The 14,720-nt window shown below is 39.6% G+C and overlaps 1 protein-coding gene across 1 annotated transcript in view; it reads left to right on the top strand.

Moving 5' to 3' along the window:
- ak5 (adenylate kinase 5) overlaps positions 1-14,720 on the top strand; it is a 109,766-nt gene that overhangs the window by 78,544 nt on the left and 16,502 nt on the right. Inside the window, exons 8-10 of the mRNA XM_048162973.1 lie at positions 1,022-1,098; positions 12,042-12,084; positions 12,775-12,819. Coding sequence (XP_048018930.1) covers positions 1,022-1,098; positions 12,042-12,084; positions 12,775-12,819 — 165 coding nt within the window. The remainder of the gene's footprint in view (positions 1-1,021; positions 1,099-12,041; positions 12,085-12,774; positions 12,820-14,720) is intronic.

The following is a 14,720-nucleotide window of genomic DNA, read 5'->3' as shown; positions in this document are numbered from 1 at the left end:
AGAATAAGAGAAATAGAGGAGGAGATGGGGAGGAGGAGGGATGCTGGAAGAATTGTCGCTGGGATGACGCAGTGACTGCTGCTTATATATGCTCGTAATGATGATTGACAGGACTGAATGTTTAGGCTCCTCCCGAACCTACGTTTGGAACTACATTTATCAAATTGTTCTTAGTCCTGTTATAAAAGCAACAAGTCAGTTCGTTTACACAACAACAGCATTTTGGGGGCCTGAAAATGCAAACTTTTGAATACAAGTTCATCTCTGTGTAAACTACAAAACACGAATTTGTGAAAACGGTGATGTCATGCGCATGCGTATTATGTGTCTAGTCTGTAGTAGTAGTGTTTTTTCACAAAGTAACATAGCCAACTACTGTATAATAAAACAGCGTTTTTAGTCGTTTTCACGGATCCGTGTGAATGGGGATCTTTTTGACAAAGTTGTTGTCTGTATACGTAAAAAATACAAAGGAAAAACTTTTTAACATTTTTAGTACACCGTTGTGGTGTGATTTTCTAAGCTAGGATTTCCTTTACTAAGTACTAAAAGGGGTTACCAGTTAACAAATGAAACATCATGTCAAGAGAATCATCATAAGTGGAAATGATTATAATGATCTCTGCAATGAAAACATCTAAGCATCTGTGTAGACAGAAACAAATTCAATATCAATTTCAATAACTCTTCCTTTGCTCTAGTGAAACATCTACTTGTGCCACAAATGAATTACTAATTAACATATAGGAAACATAACCTTTGTTATTGTTGCCTATGCTACTGAAAGGACGCCAGGGTTCCTTTTGCAATTACTGGTACAGAACAATAAAGAACAGTCAGTGTACCGCAGCACTTCTTTTTAATGATGGACAGTAGTTTAGAGGTAATATAGTGTCTTTATTTTCACACAAGGCTTTGCTGTGATTGCTGTATTTTTCCTCTTTGAATCACAGACCTCAATATATGTTTCTTTCAATGTCTTTTCTTAGAGCTTGATTGTATCTTTTGCTTTTCTCTGCAGGACCCAGTGAGCTTGACCTCAGTCTGTTAGCAGACAGCAGCAGTCTGGCAGATGTGCCCACCAAATTTGACGAACAGGTTTGAGAATGTCTTTTACCTCTTTAACCTCTTTTCTGTTCTTTTCTAAAATCTACATGCTGACCTTTGGTCGAACACTTTTTTCTTTGCTTTTCTTTGTTGTCTACACTGAAAGAAATTTGGTTTATTATAAACAATTTTCACTCAGAAATTGTTAGTAAATTTCACAAATAATTACAAAGAAATGGCAAGTAACACAGTCACTGAATTAAACATGAAGTAGAAAGTATGAAATATTAATTTCCTTTAAAACATATCCCAGTAATCTTTTTTTTTACAACTTCGTAATTGTTTATTTATTTATTTATTTTTTTATACAGTGTACTGTGAATTCTTAATCCAGTTACACAATGGTTTGATGGTATCTGTTATTGTGTTATCACAATAGCATTTAGAGCATCATTAGCATGTCAGAAAATGTCCCATCTGTCTGGTCTCTTTAATTCATTATAAAGTTATTGGAGTTTCAGTTTAGGCTCAGATGAGACCGTCGAAGGGCTATTATAAGCAGATTGAGTCTGCATTTAATGGAAATGCTTGCTGAGTGACAGTCCTGCATTAGCGGATGGCCATTATGAATGACTCTATCTCCTGCATTAGCTTCTGTCTGGATGAAGCTTAAGCCAAAGTCCTTGACTTTCATTAGTATGTTTTTTTTAACTATTTTCAGAATAATCTTTTAAAGGGGACCTATTATGCAAAATTCACTTTTGTATGATTTTGAACATAATTATGTGTCCATAGTGTGTGTACACAACCACCCTATTGGGGTAAAAATCCACCCACTCTGTTTATTATTTACTCCATAAATCTAAAACTGTGGCTGTGTCTGAAATCGCCCTCTATACCCTTAAACAGGCCATTATTTGAAGGGACAGCCATTTGTAGTGGTGTCCGAAACCATAGTGGATGTTATTGTGTGCGCCAAGTCCCATAATGCACCACAATAATGAGTGTGCAACTGATGCATGCTCAACGGCTAGAGAACACCCATAATGCACTGTGTGGGTCACACCGAATGAATTTCTGCGTCTTGCCTGAAGAAGGCGCCCGCAGCTGAATCATCCATTCATCCATTTTCCAAACCGCTGGTCCACAGTGTAATATCATACAGGTATAAATGTGTTTTTAATTGATTATTAAATAGTTTAATTAAGGTTTATACTTGCTAGTTTCCATGACAGAGTTCAAGATAAATCTTTTCATTACTGGAGCTGCCAGTTTGCTAAGTTTCAAATGATTATTAAACAGGAAGCACAAACTAAGCGGCAGCCCTTCCAGCGCACTCAGCGTCCAAATTCACTCACCTGTATTCATTCACTCCTTCAAGTAATCTGTTCATAAACTAATGTAGTGAATGGTGAATGAAGGTATAGGGGGCGATGTCTTAAAGATCCCGTTCTTCGTGATCCCATGTTTCAAACTTTAGTTAGTGTGTAATGTTGTTGTTAGAGTATAAATAAAATCTGTAAAATTTTAAAGCTCAAAGTTCAATGCCAAGCGAGATATTTTATTTAACAGAAGTCGCCTACATCGAACGGCCAGTTTGGACTACATCCCTCTACTTCCTTCTTTAATGACGTCACTAAAACAGTTTTTTGACTAACCTCCGCCCACAGGAATACACAAGAGTTGCGTTTGTAGAGTGTGTTTGTCGCCATGTCGTCGAAACGCTGTTATTTTCATCCCGCAGTCCAATCACCGGGTCTGATTCCGGCTCAAATTGATAGGGTAAAATTAAAGACATGTTTACAATAACACTGAGCGCGTGCATCTCCACGTTATGGTAAGAGGCGTGACTTTTCCGGGCACGGTGCGCTCAGAGCTGTCGAATCACAACACAGGAACCGCTGGCACAATCAGAACTCGTTACGTATTTCTGAAGGAGGGACTTCATAGAACAAGGAAGTCATCAGCCCGTTTTTATGACAGTGGAAACAGCGGTATACAGATAAGTAAATTATGTGAAAAATACTGTGTTTTTTTACACGCGAAATATGAACACATGTTATATTGCACACTATAAACACAATCAAAGCTTCAAAAAACCACGAAAAACGGGACCTTTAAAGTGAGTTGTTCAGGAATGTACTCCAATGTGACATCACATTGGAACAGGCCCCGCCCACAACTGTCAACGGAATCTGCCCTAGCTAAGCACCTCCCCTGAGTAAGCTGTACACAGTCTGCCATGTTTATCTCCTCACCAGAGCATTTAACAGCAGCATTCAAAACATGTATTCTTATTAAAGCTACTAATGTTATTCAGTCAAGAACAGTAAGTGATTTTCTGTTTTTCTTTTGTTGTTTGATTAATATTAACAGCATAGGTACTGTATATTACACTGCTGCCACTTTAATACACAGATCTAATATACACATGCAATTTCTTTTCCTGCTTTTTACATTCACAAACATAACCCACTGTGACATAACCTTGTGTGTATTTGACAGTTTAAGCACAATAAGACGTAAAAGAGAACTAATACTGACGCAAACCATATATCGGAAGTATAAACTGATATAGCTTTAAAACCCATGCAGATAATAAACTTTCATGATGACGAAGAACTGCAATGTCACGTGAGTGTGGCTGCGATAGACAGTATCCGAGGACCGAGCTGTAAAAGCACAGCACTTTTCTGGATAGGGGGTGGGGTGCAGCAGCTCATTTGCATTTAAAGATACATGTACAAAAACAGGATGTTTTTTCTTCCATTTAAAAATGGACATTTACAACACAGTAAAATACATGATCTGTGGGGTATTTTGAGCTGAAACTTCACAGACACATTCTGGGGATACCTGAGACTTGTATTGCATCTTGTAAAAAGGGGTTCAATTGGTCACATTGAAAGAAAAGCCATAGAATAGTGCCCTGTGTATTTGTTGGGTATTTCAATAGCAAAGTAATTATTGCATTAATACTAATACCTGGTACATATTTGCTGACCTTCAATATGGAAATGTAATCAATGTCTCTGAGTCAATGAGTGTGAATGATATAAATATAATGGGACCGCTCTATAACTTTATGTGTGTGCAAAGGGTTTCTTTGAGACCATTTCTTTTCTCAAGGTCAGGAAGTGTGTGCTATAGAGTAGATTTTTATGTAATCCCCACCTGGATACTGTCTCTGAAAGCTTCTGCATCTGTCTCTGAAGCTTGTAAAGAGAGGGTATTTTAGTATTGCATTATCCCATATCAAGGCTTAATATGCATGTTCTCTGATCTTATATGATGCAGTACCCAACAGATATCATGCGCTATTCAAACTTTTTTCAATCTTTTTGGTAACCTGTCAAAATATCTTTTGAGTGTGTGCTCAATACTTTGTTTTTCTGAAAATGGCATTTTGTTCACTTTTAAAAAATAAAATGTCAGACCCTTTTTTTTCTTGCTAAAAATAATGTCATAGCTAGCATTTTATGTAAATACATTTTTTTGTATAATTTGACATTACTGCTTAATTGGGAACTACATGCAAAGTAAATTCTGTTCCCATTCAGTCAGTCACGTTCGACGTTACGTCAATACTGACGTAATGGGGTCTCACCTGGGAGCCCAGTCACCTCCAAGTGGTACAAAATGAGCCAATGGGAATTGGCCAAAGATTTACATGCCGATTGGTTGATATTTACATGCCGAGTCACACCCACCGGGCACATCCGGGTATAAATAGGACCGGCATACTCACTTCCATTCATATTTTGCTAAGGAGCCGAGACAAGGATCCCAACCATTCAGTGGTGGATCAGGGCTATGGCAAGGGGATGTAATGTCTCTGTTCTCTTCTTCAGGGAACGGGGGTTACAATAGTAACCTAGACGTCCCCATTCAGTCAGTCATGTTCGTCGTTACGTCAATACTGATGTAATGGGGTCCCAGTGGAAAACGCCATAGCAACTGAACCGTGTTACGAGTGTTGGAGCTCCAAGCCGTGGCATGCCCAGGGCAAGTGTTACTCTTAATACTCATAAATAGGACCGACATACTCACTTCCATTCATACTTTTGCTTCGGAGCCGAGCAGTCACAATTGATCGCTCCTAATCCAGTCACTTTCTACAAGAGTGCGATTTCCTATATTAAGAGAGCAAAACAGCAATTTTAACAGCCTTGAAGCTTGTGGGATTCCCAGCTGGTGTGAAGGCCCAGTTCAACTGTGTGTGTGTCAGTGCACTGTCACAGGCAGCACAGCATCTCATCCCTGAGCGTTTCAGCTGTCAGAGCAGTCCCTAAAAGAGCAAGCATGGGCGTTCAGCATCCTGACCTCATCTGATGGCCACAATTTGCTGTCTTGCGTGCCTGGACAACAGCACGCTGAGAGTGCACTCGTGGATGGCACATGCTCTCACTGTAAAAGCGACATCAGATTCTGGGTGGGCTTTTGTCCTCTGGAGAGGATGAGGAGGCTGGACTGCCCCCCTCTGGGGTGGTTGTTTAGGCTGAATCGGATTCAGAGTTGACGGCCATGCTTCGCGCTGTCCCTGTCTCTCTGCATCTTTACCAAAGTCGCGGAATGTGCCCTTGCCCCGCTCAGGGAGGTGGACATTCAAATTCTCAATTATCTTGATGACTGGCTCATTCTGGCCCAGTCCCGAGATCAGTTATGCGAACACAGGGACCTGGTGCTCAGGCTTCTCAGCCGGCTGGGGCTTCGGGTCAACTAGGAAAAGAGCAAGCTCTCCCCCGTGCAGAGTATCGCTTTTCTCTGTGTGGAGTTGGACTCTCAACATGACAGCACGCCTAACCCACGAGCATGCGCAGTCAGTGCTGAACTGCCTGACTATGTTCACATGGAAAACAGCAGTTCCACTGAAGCAATTTCAGAGGCTCCTGGGGCATATGGCATCCACAGCCCCAGTCACGCCGCTCGGATTGTTGCATATGAGACCGTTTCAGCACTGGCTACACAGCTGAGTCCCGAGATGGGCATGGCACTGTGGCATGCTCTGTGTGGTTATCACACCGAGCTGTCATCATACATTCAGCCCGTGGTCGGACCTTGCTTTTCTACAGGCCGGGGTGCCCCTAGAGCAAGTGTCCAGGCATGTTGTTATGACAGATGCCTCCACCACAGGCTGAGGTGCCATATGCAACAGGCATGCTGTCATGCTGTACAAGCAGGTGATTATCAATTGCCTCGAGTTGCTAGCAGTACTCCTTGCCCTGCACCGGTTTCGACCACTGCTGCATGACGAGCATGTACTGGTCCAGACGGACAATACATAGACCGTAGCGTACATCAGCCATCAAGGTGTTCTAAACACCCGTCGCATGTCGCAACTCGCCCCCCATCTCCTCCTTTGGAGTCTATGGCGACTTAGGTTGCTGCATGCCATTTACATCCCAGGCAAACTCAATCATGTGGCTGACATGCTCTCACAAAAGCTCATGTTTCCAGGAGAATGGAGACTCGATCCCAAGGCTGTCCAGCTGATTTGGAGCCGATTCGTGGACCCACAGCTAGACCTGTTTGCCTCCCAGGAATCAGCTCACTGCCAGTTGTTTTATTCCCTGACTGAGGGGACCCTCGGCATGGATGCACTGGCACACAGTTGGCCCCGGGGCCTGCACAAATATGCATTTCCCCCAGTGAGCCTTCTCGCACATACTCTGTGCAAGGTCAGCGAGGACAAGGAGCAGGTCTTGCTAGTTGCACCTTACTGGCCCAACCGGAGCTGGTTCCCAGAGCTGATGCTTCTCGCGACAGCCCCTCCCTGGCAGATTCCCCTGAGGAAGGACCTGCTTTCTGAGGGCGGGGCACCATATGGCACCCTCGTCCCGACCTCTGGAACCTCCACGTGTGGTTTCTGGACTGGAAGTGGAGGACTTAAGTGGCCTACCGCCAGCGGTAGTTGACACTATCACTTCGGCTAGAGCCCCCTCTACAAGTCGTGCTAACACCCTGAAGTGGAGTCTGTTTGCTGAGTGGTGTTCTTCCCACCGGGAAGACCCCCGGAAATGCCCGGTCAGCTTTGTGCTTTCCTTCCTTCAAGATGGCTTGGAGCAGAGGCTCCCCGCTCCACCTTGAAGGTCTATGTTGCCACCATCACAATGCTGTCGGTGGCAGGTCACTGGGAAAGCACAACCTGAACGTCAGTTTCCTCAGAGGTGCCAGGAGGTTAAATTTGCAGAGCTTCAGAAACTCAGAGCAGCTCTTTGTCTGCTTTGGAGGTCAACAGAAGGGAAAGGCTGTCTCCAAACAGAATTTGGCCCACTTGATAGTGGATGGCATTGCCTTGGCATACCAGTCCCTAGGCGAGCCATGTCCCCTGGTGGTGAGGGCCCACTACACTCGGGGTGTTGCTTCTTCCTGGGTGTTGGCATATAGAGCTTCTCTGGCAGACATATGCAAATCTTATCCTATTATTTCAGTGAGTATAATGAGTAAATAAGGGCTAAATCATTTTTAAATACTATACTAAAAAAAACAAGAAACCCATTCTCTCCCAAGTCCCAACTCTGACCATAACCCCGTAGAAAATCTATGGGATATTGTGAAGAGGAAGATGCGATATGCCAGACCCAACAATGCAGAGGAGCTGAAGACCACTATCAGAGCAACCTGGGCTCTTATAACACCTGAGCAGTGCCACAGACTGATCGACTCCATGCCACGCTGCATTGCTGCAGTAATTCTGCCTGATGAGCCCCAACTAAGATTTATAAAAATCCTTTCTTTGTATTGGTCTTAAGTAATATTCTAATTTTCTGAGATACAGAATTTGGGATTTTCCTTAGTTGTCAGTTATAATCATCAAAATTAAAAGAAATATATCAGTCTGTGTGTAATGAATGAATATAATAGACAAGTTTCACTTTTTGAATGGAATTAATGAAATAAATCAACTTTTTGATGATATTCTAATTATATGACCAGCACCTGTATATTCAGCTTCACAGATTCATGCGCAATTCAGAATAAGCTCAAAACTATCAGGAACCTTCCTGCCATGGACTGTTTGGATTGATTTTGCTCTGTTTCTGGGAGCATCTTGTTCTCTTCACTTGCTTTTTTCTTTCTCCTTATCTCCTGCACACACACACACACACACACACACACACACACACACACACACACACACACACACACACACACACACATATTATCTTCTATTTAGAGGGTTCTCGCTATCTACCAACGGATATGGCAGGGTTACATGAAAGAGACCAACCAATTAGACCTTCCCTGTTGTTAGATATCTGTCAAACTGAATTCCTGAATCTGTTGCTTCTCTGTGCATTTCCATGGAGAGACTGTCTTGCTTTCTCCATTATATTTGGTTAAAATCGTGTCTGTGTGAGACAAAAGGAGGGCTCCTTCGTGGAGGATAGTGTGAAGAGTGTTTATGGATGTGGATTAGCCCACATTCCCACCGTGACCCTTTCATCTTTGTCCATCAGCAGTGCTACTGACGGCAAACTCTCCGTGCCATCGGTATCACACAGGGAAAAACACTTCTGTAGATGAGAACAGATCTCAGAGCAGACCTCGGCTCAGTGTGCAACGTTCAGCGGGTTATTGGCTCCGGCCACGCTAACTTTGTTCTGTACTGTGATTGTTTGCCAGCCACTTGGATTAAGACATCCATCTACAGTGTAGAAAAGCTTCAGTACAGTTTTGTACTTGCTCAGTACTTGTTCTATATATTCCTGTTTTCAGCAACCCATGACATTTTGACTGACATACAGATAGGTGACAAATTAAAGGAAAAACTAACATAAATGGTCTTAGTGAGATCCTGGTTCACCATGTGCCCACTGAGTCTACCTGTTTCTGGAACTCTGCTGGAGGGATAGAGCACCATTCTTTAGCATAATTCTAAAAAGTACACTTAATGTAAATTAAATGCAGAGCTGTAACTGAACATAATGTTTTCTTTTTCAATTATTGCACTTATACTATGGTTACCACACCTCAAGAAACTGTTCAGATGTTGTATTTTAAGACATTTGTCAGGTTTTTGTCCTTAAAACATTCTTTTGTTTGTGGGACTAAATTCTTATGCATCTCACACCAAGCCTCTGTTGCTAATTCCAAAATGTCATTTCAGAACTAGTAACGGAGGCTAGAGACAATTGATAGCAGACTAATACAGTTATTAACACAGTTAAGAGAGAGAGAGAGAGAGAGAGAGAGAGAGAGAGAGAGAAAGAGTGTGTAATGTGAATTAGCCTACTTGAGTCTATGCGTCTCTCAACATTGTTCGGCAGCAGGGTCTCTACTAAAAGCGAAACTGTAAGTTTATCTACTTCAAGAACCGCACCATTATTACCTCACTGGTGAGAAATGTCATGTAGCTTTTAAGTTGCTCAACTATTTTACCTATTAATTCATCAGAGCAGCGCAGACAACACATTTCTGTGTGTTCCCATACTGTATGTTTGGGCATTTGAATGAGAGAGAGAGAGCGGGAGAGAGTATATGTGTTCAGAACATAATTAAACATATTTTGTGGCAAAAACCATGACAATAATTTGTCATTTTTATCCTTTGGTTTACTATATTTATTTGCTTGGTCAGTGTTATTGCGGGTTTTGTTTTTTTTGCTGTTGTAAGCTGTAAGGACCTTTTTGAAATAACTGAATACTGAAATGGAGTTAGTGATAGTGGAACTGGAGTGATACGGAACTGGAATGTTGTCAAGACCTGCCTCGAACTACTTTAGCCGTGCGTTTCCCTGAAAATAATTGCACACCTTAGAATGTTCGTCAACCATTCAGATTTGCGCATTCAACAACCCCATAGTATAAAGTATTTTAAGTACTTGTTAGTCAACACATCAAAATAAGTGTACTTTTTTAAAGCAAGATGCCTCAAGAGGTACCAGATTTTCCTTTAATTTGTCTCTCATCTGTTACATCAGTGGTTGCACTTATTACTATGCACTATGGTAATTCTACTATATTCTTTGAAGTGCCTTTGAGCTCTTAGCATATGGTATTATATTCTATAAGATGAAATATGGTATTCTTTCAGTAACATACTATATATTAAAGTATATAGTATCAGTTACATCACTATACCATCGTACCCTCACTATGGTATTTTTACCAGCAATTACAGAAGACAGTGTAGATGACATGCAGCACAATGAGCATCTCATACAGCAGTCTGTGCTGCTTTATCATATGGGGGTGTCTGCTGAAATCATGCATCCAGCACTTCCTGCAGCGCCCACGGCTCCTCCACGTACAAAAACAAAGCAAACGTCTAAAGCACATCAGGCCGACCTTCGCGGCTGTTCAGTCTGCACAGCTAATGAATGAGAGAAAGACTGATATTCATGAGAAAACATCCTCCACGGTCAGAGAGAGAGAGAGAGAGAAAACAAGTGAGAGCAAAACATGTGATGTAGGAAATTTGGAAAAAAGGTCTTCTCTGAAATAATCAGTATTTTAAATTTAAGTCTTGTTTTCAGCGAAAAATGATCTAAACATCCTAAGATACATTTACTTCAGAGGTTAAATAGTGTAAGATATTTTCAGCCATTAAGTAGGTCCAATAATAAACATGCAAGATTCAGTTACTGAAAGAACCCTTATTGATCAGGCACTAAGGTGAATATTGGGATGGACATGTACCCCTCATTGTCTATGGCGCAGGATTTGTAGTCTAAACAGTCCAAGTTTGAGCTTGTGGGTATGTGTATCGTTTCTCTCTCTTTCTGCTAGTGACTCATCGGACCGGCTGGCCTGCCCACATCACAAACACGCTCATCAGCGGCACCCTGCACTCCGCCCACACACACACACACACACACACACACTTTTTCATCTCATCTTCTCTAATGCTGCAAAAAGTGGCAAGTTACCACCTAAGGTTTTTCTGTTAAACAGCCCAGAACTCTTTTAATCACAGTAATCACGGCACAAACTGTCAAGTTCCCGGTTTTCTGCTTTGTGTTTATGTTCAAACACTAGAAACCTCACAGCTTTTGTTTTAATTAGCTCAGTGAAACTCATGAAATGACTGTCAAGAAGCATCATGTTTTCACCCAAAAATCGAAAGAAAAAGAATCATTTTGCATCAAAAAACATGGAGCCTATTTTTATGATCATTAAGATTTTAGCATTATGACATTCATGATAATTACATGCTTTTAACTGCCCTTCATTTAAGCAGCCTTCTCAAAAAAAATAAATAAATAAAATTCTTGAATGCTGAAAACATTAAAGCATCTTATTCAAATTAAGTATTTATTTTAATGATGATAATAATAATAATAATAATAATAATAATAATATAAAACATGTTAGAATAATGACAATGGGCTTTTTTGCATTAGAGTAATGAGAATTTGGGGGAGGTGCTTAATTATGAAAATAATGACACAAATACAAAAAAAAAAAAAAAAAGGTAACTGTTCTAAAAAATATGCTGTCTCTAATTTCAAAGGCTGCATCTTCCGGAGATCGCATTTGTCGGCCGCATTTGTCATAAAGGAAGTCTTATTTCAGAACAGTAACAATTATAAAATTGACTGTTATTCCTAGTGAACCATAAATTGTTGTAATTTCTTAATGAATTTGGAATGTAGTGGTCAGTTCACTGAAATGAAGCAGCCTCGATGCAGTCGACAAATGCGACCTCTGAAGGACGCAGCCTTCGAAATGAGACACAGCTGTAGTCTTCATTTTCTTTGTGCCAAATATAATGATTAATATATTTATTTTAGAGACATGTTTTGTGAGTTCAGCAACTTTTAAATGAAAAATTGCAGCTTTATTGAAGATTTTAAATGAACAGTAAGTATTCTTAGGTCAGATAAAATGTGAATGCTCATTGCAGGTCAGACTGTGCGATTTGGATGTCATGTTATTCAGAGGATTTCTGAAGGGGCATTTGAACATTAAATCAGTGTCTTCCTGTACATGTCTGTGATCTTTATAAAAGTCAATTAAATCCTTTTCTTAATGTGTCTTTCTCTATGGCAGACCGATGAAGAGGTGGCTGGATATGCAGAGGCGATTGGAGAAAGTGAGCAAAGTATCAATTGATCTTTGTGTACTGTATTTATGTGTGTTCATTTCTTGTTATATTGTTGATGAAAGAATATGCTTGTTAGGCAGTACCAGATGTCTAATATGTCTCTAAAGTCTGTATGTCTGTACAGTGACGAAAAAAGCATTTGTCAGTTGTGTCTTGTTCCGTGTTCACAACAATTCAGTCTTTTCAATGTAAAATTCTTCGCTACTGACTGACACACTCATAAAGACAATCTTTGTCGCCATCTAATGGCCTAATAATGAAACTTCTGTTGCTGTTAACAGTCAGGGACTATTTTTTCCGGTGAAAGGAAGGTTTTAGTGAAAGTTTACTTCATGAAAGAATATTTTTGGCTTTAATATTTGTATTGTGTGGTAACCGTTTTATAAAAGCAGTAAGGTACTCGAGGCTAGTGCTATATCGTGAATAAGTCACGGCTGAAGGCGTTGTTAGGTACGAAGCAAAATGATACAGCACAGCCTCTCGTACCTTATTGCTTACATATTATATTATATTATTATTTGCTACTGATAACTCTGCAATTTAAGTGTTTTGTTATTCTCATTAATTACCAGCATTGATTGGACCACATGACATGACAAAGCTATATTATTACATGATAAAGCTGTTATCTGATTGTAATATAATTGTTTTGTTTTTTTCTTTCCAAAATGCCACCAGGTTTTCCCGTGGAGACCAAGAAACAAAAGGTCATCTTTGTGATTGGTATGTTAGCTGATAAAACTGCATTAGCACATTATACATTACTTTCAATGCACATTATCTTCATTATAGACATGGAATGCACTGTCTTATTGTGCCTTCATTTCCCCCTGAAGAACAGGTCAGGAACCAATATTTTGATGCAAAGTACACATATCACAGCTAGATCAGACATAATAACACAATCTACCAAGTTTCTTTTGCGACACAAACACACAAGCAACATAATGAACTGTGAAATTGGGGGCAGGTGAAAGCTTTGGAAGTGTCATAAGGTTCTTAATTGAAACTGTTGGCAGTCTTCATTTGAAAATGACTCATGTTCTGGATAAATAGAAAGCAGACGGTCAAGATGGTATGAGACTGTTTGCTAGGGGCTTTCCTCCTCTCATGTTTGTTCAAAGGCTCTAGCTACTGGGACATAGTGAAGTGAACTATAAGCCAAGCTTTACATCTCTTTGTGGTTAAAAGAGACATGAAGAAATCAATTTGGTTCCTTTGAAAAGAACCTGGTGGAAACAGTCTGTGTTCCTGTCCTGTCGCATCAGCAGATTGGTACAGTAGTTATGCCTATAATATTGTTTTGGATATGGCTGTTGAGTGTTGATAGTCAGATGGACAGATCTGAGATTGATAGCATTGTGAATTATGCTCTAGAGTGCACTTGACCACCCTAACTGACACATTAAAGACTTACTGAAAAATGTATTAGCACTGTGTCTGCACTATGGTACCTGTCAGGAAAAAGGAATTAGATTAGATTTAATAGTCAGACTCAAGGCTCCTTTGAGAGTATGTTCTTTTTTTCTTTCTTTTTCTTTTTTTCCCCCCCCAGAAGTCTAGAATAGAACAGAGAAATTCAGAGTAGGTTTTACAAAAATGTTGACAAGGTAAAAGCACAATTTTTTGCCTCATATGTGTATAAAACAAGGTTTCTGCAGTGGAGGGACAGGTCGAAAGAGGCAACTCCAAGCCTGATTGAGATGCTCACATATGAAGGATTGAGAAACAAACAGCGACTGAGAAGGATGGCCGGGATTTTTTTTTTTTTTTTTTTTTTTTTAATCAGATATTAGAGATGCTAAAAAATGTATGTTTTTTTTTTTTCTTCATTGTTATTAATATACAGTACAGTTCAAAGTTTGGGGTCAGTTGGTCAAGTGTTTTTTTGTTTTTGTTTTTTTTGGGTGGGAAGGAATACTGGGTTTAAATAAAAACAATATTTTTAGCAAGGGTGCATTAAATTGATCAAAAGTGACAGTAAACACATTTATAAAAGATTTTGATTTCAAATAAATGCTGTTCTTTGAACTTTCTATTCATCAAACAATCCTGAAAAAAAGGTATCAGTTTCTACAAAATATTAACTGTTCACAACACTGATAATAATAAGAAATGTTTCTTGAGCAGCAAATCATCATGTTAGAATAATTTAAGGACCATGTGACACTGAAGACTGAAGTAATGATGCTGAAAATTCAGCTCTGACCACAGAAATAAATCACATTTTAAAATATATTAAAATAAAGAACTATTTTTCAAATATGTAATAATATTATAATATTATTATAATATTATTAATATGTAATAATAATAATATAAGTTTTACTGCATGTCTGATCAAATAAACGCAGTTTTGGAGAATATACAGTCACACCAAAAATTATTCAGACATTTTGGATATTTTTTTGTATATTTTTACTAGTGGGTGCAGGACACTATAGTTCATTTATAATTTACTATAGTGAGGATAGCAAAATAAAGTAAACTGTGACATATTATACCCAAAAATTCTTCATATAGTGGACTACCAGTAATCCAAAAAATATTCAGACACTTTGACCTGATCATGTTTTCCTGATCAAGTGTTATCTGACATAATTGAGATTATTTTTTTCTGACAT

The sequence above is a fragment of the Megalobrama amblycephala genome, linkage group LG17 (assembly GCF_018812025.1).
Source record: "Megalobrama amblycephala isolate DHTTF-2021 linkage group LG17, ASM1881202v1, whole genome shotgun sequence".
Lineage (NCBI taxonomy): Eukaryota > Metazoa > Chordata > Actinopteri > Cypriniformes > Xenocyprididae > Megalobrama > Megalobrama amblycephala.
This window is presented reverse-complemented; position numbering and strand designations above follow the sequence as displayed.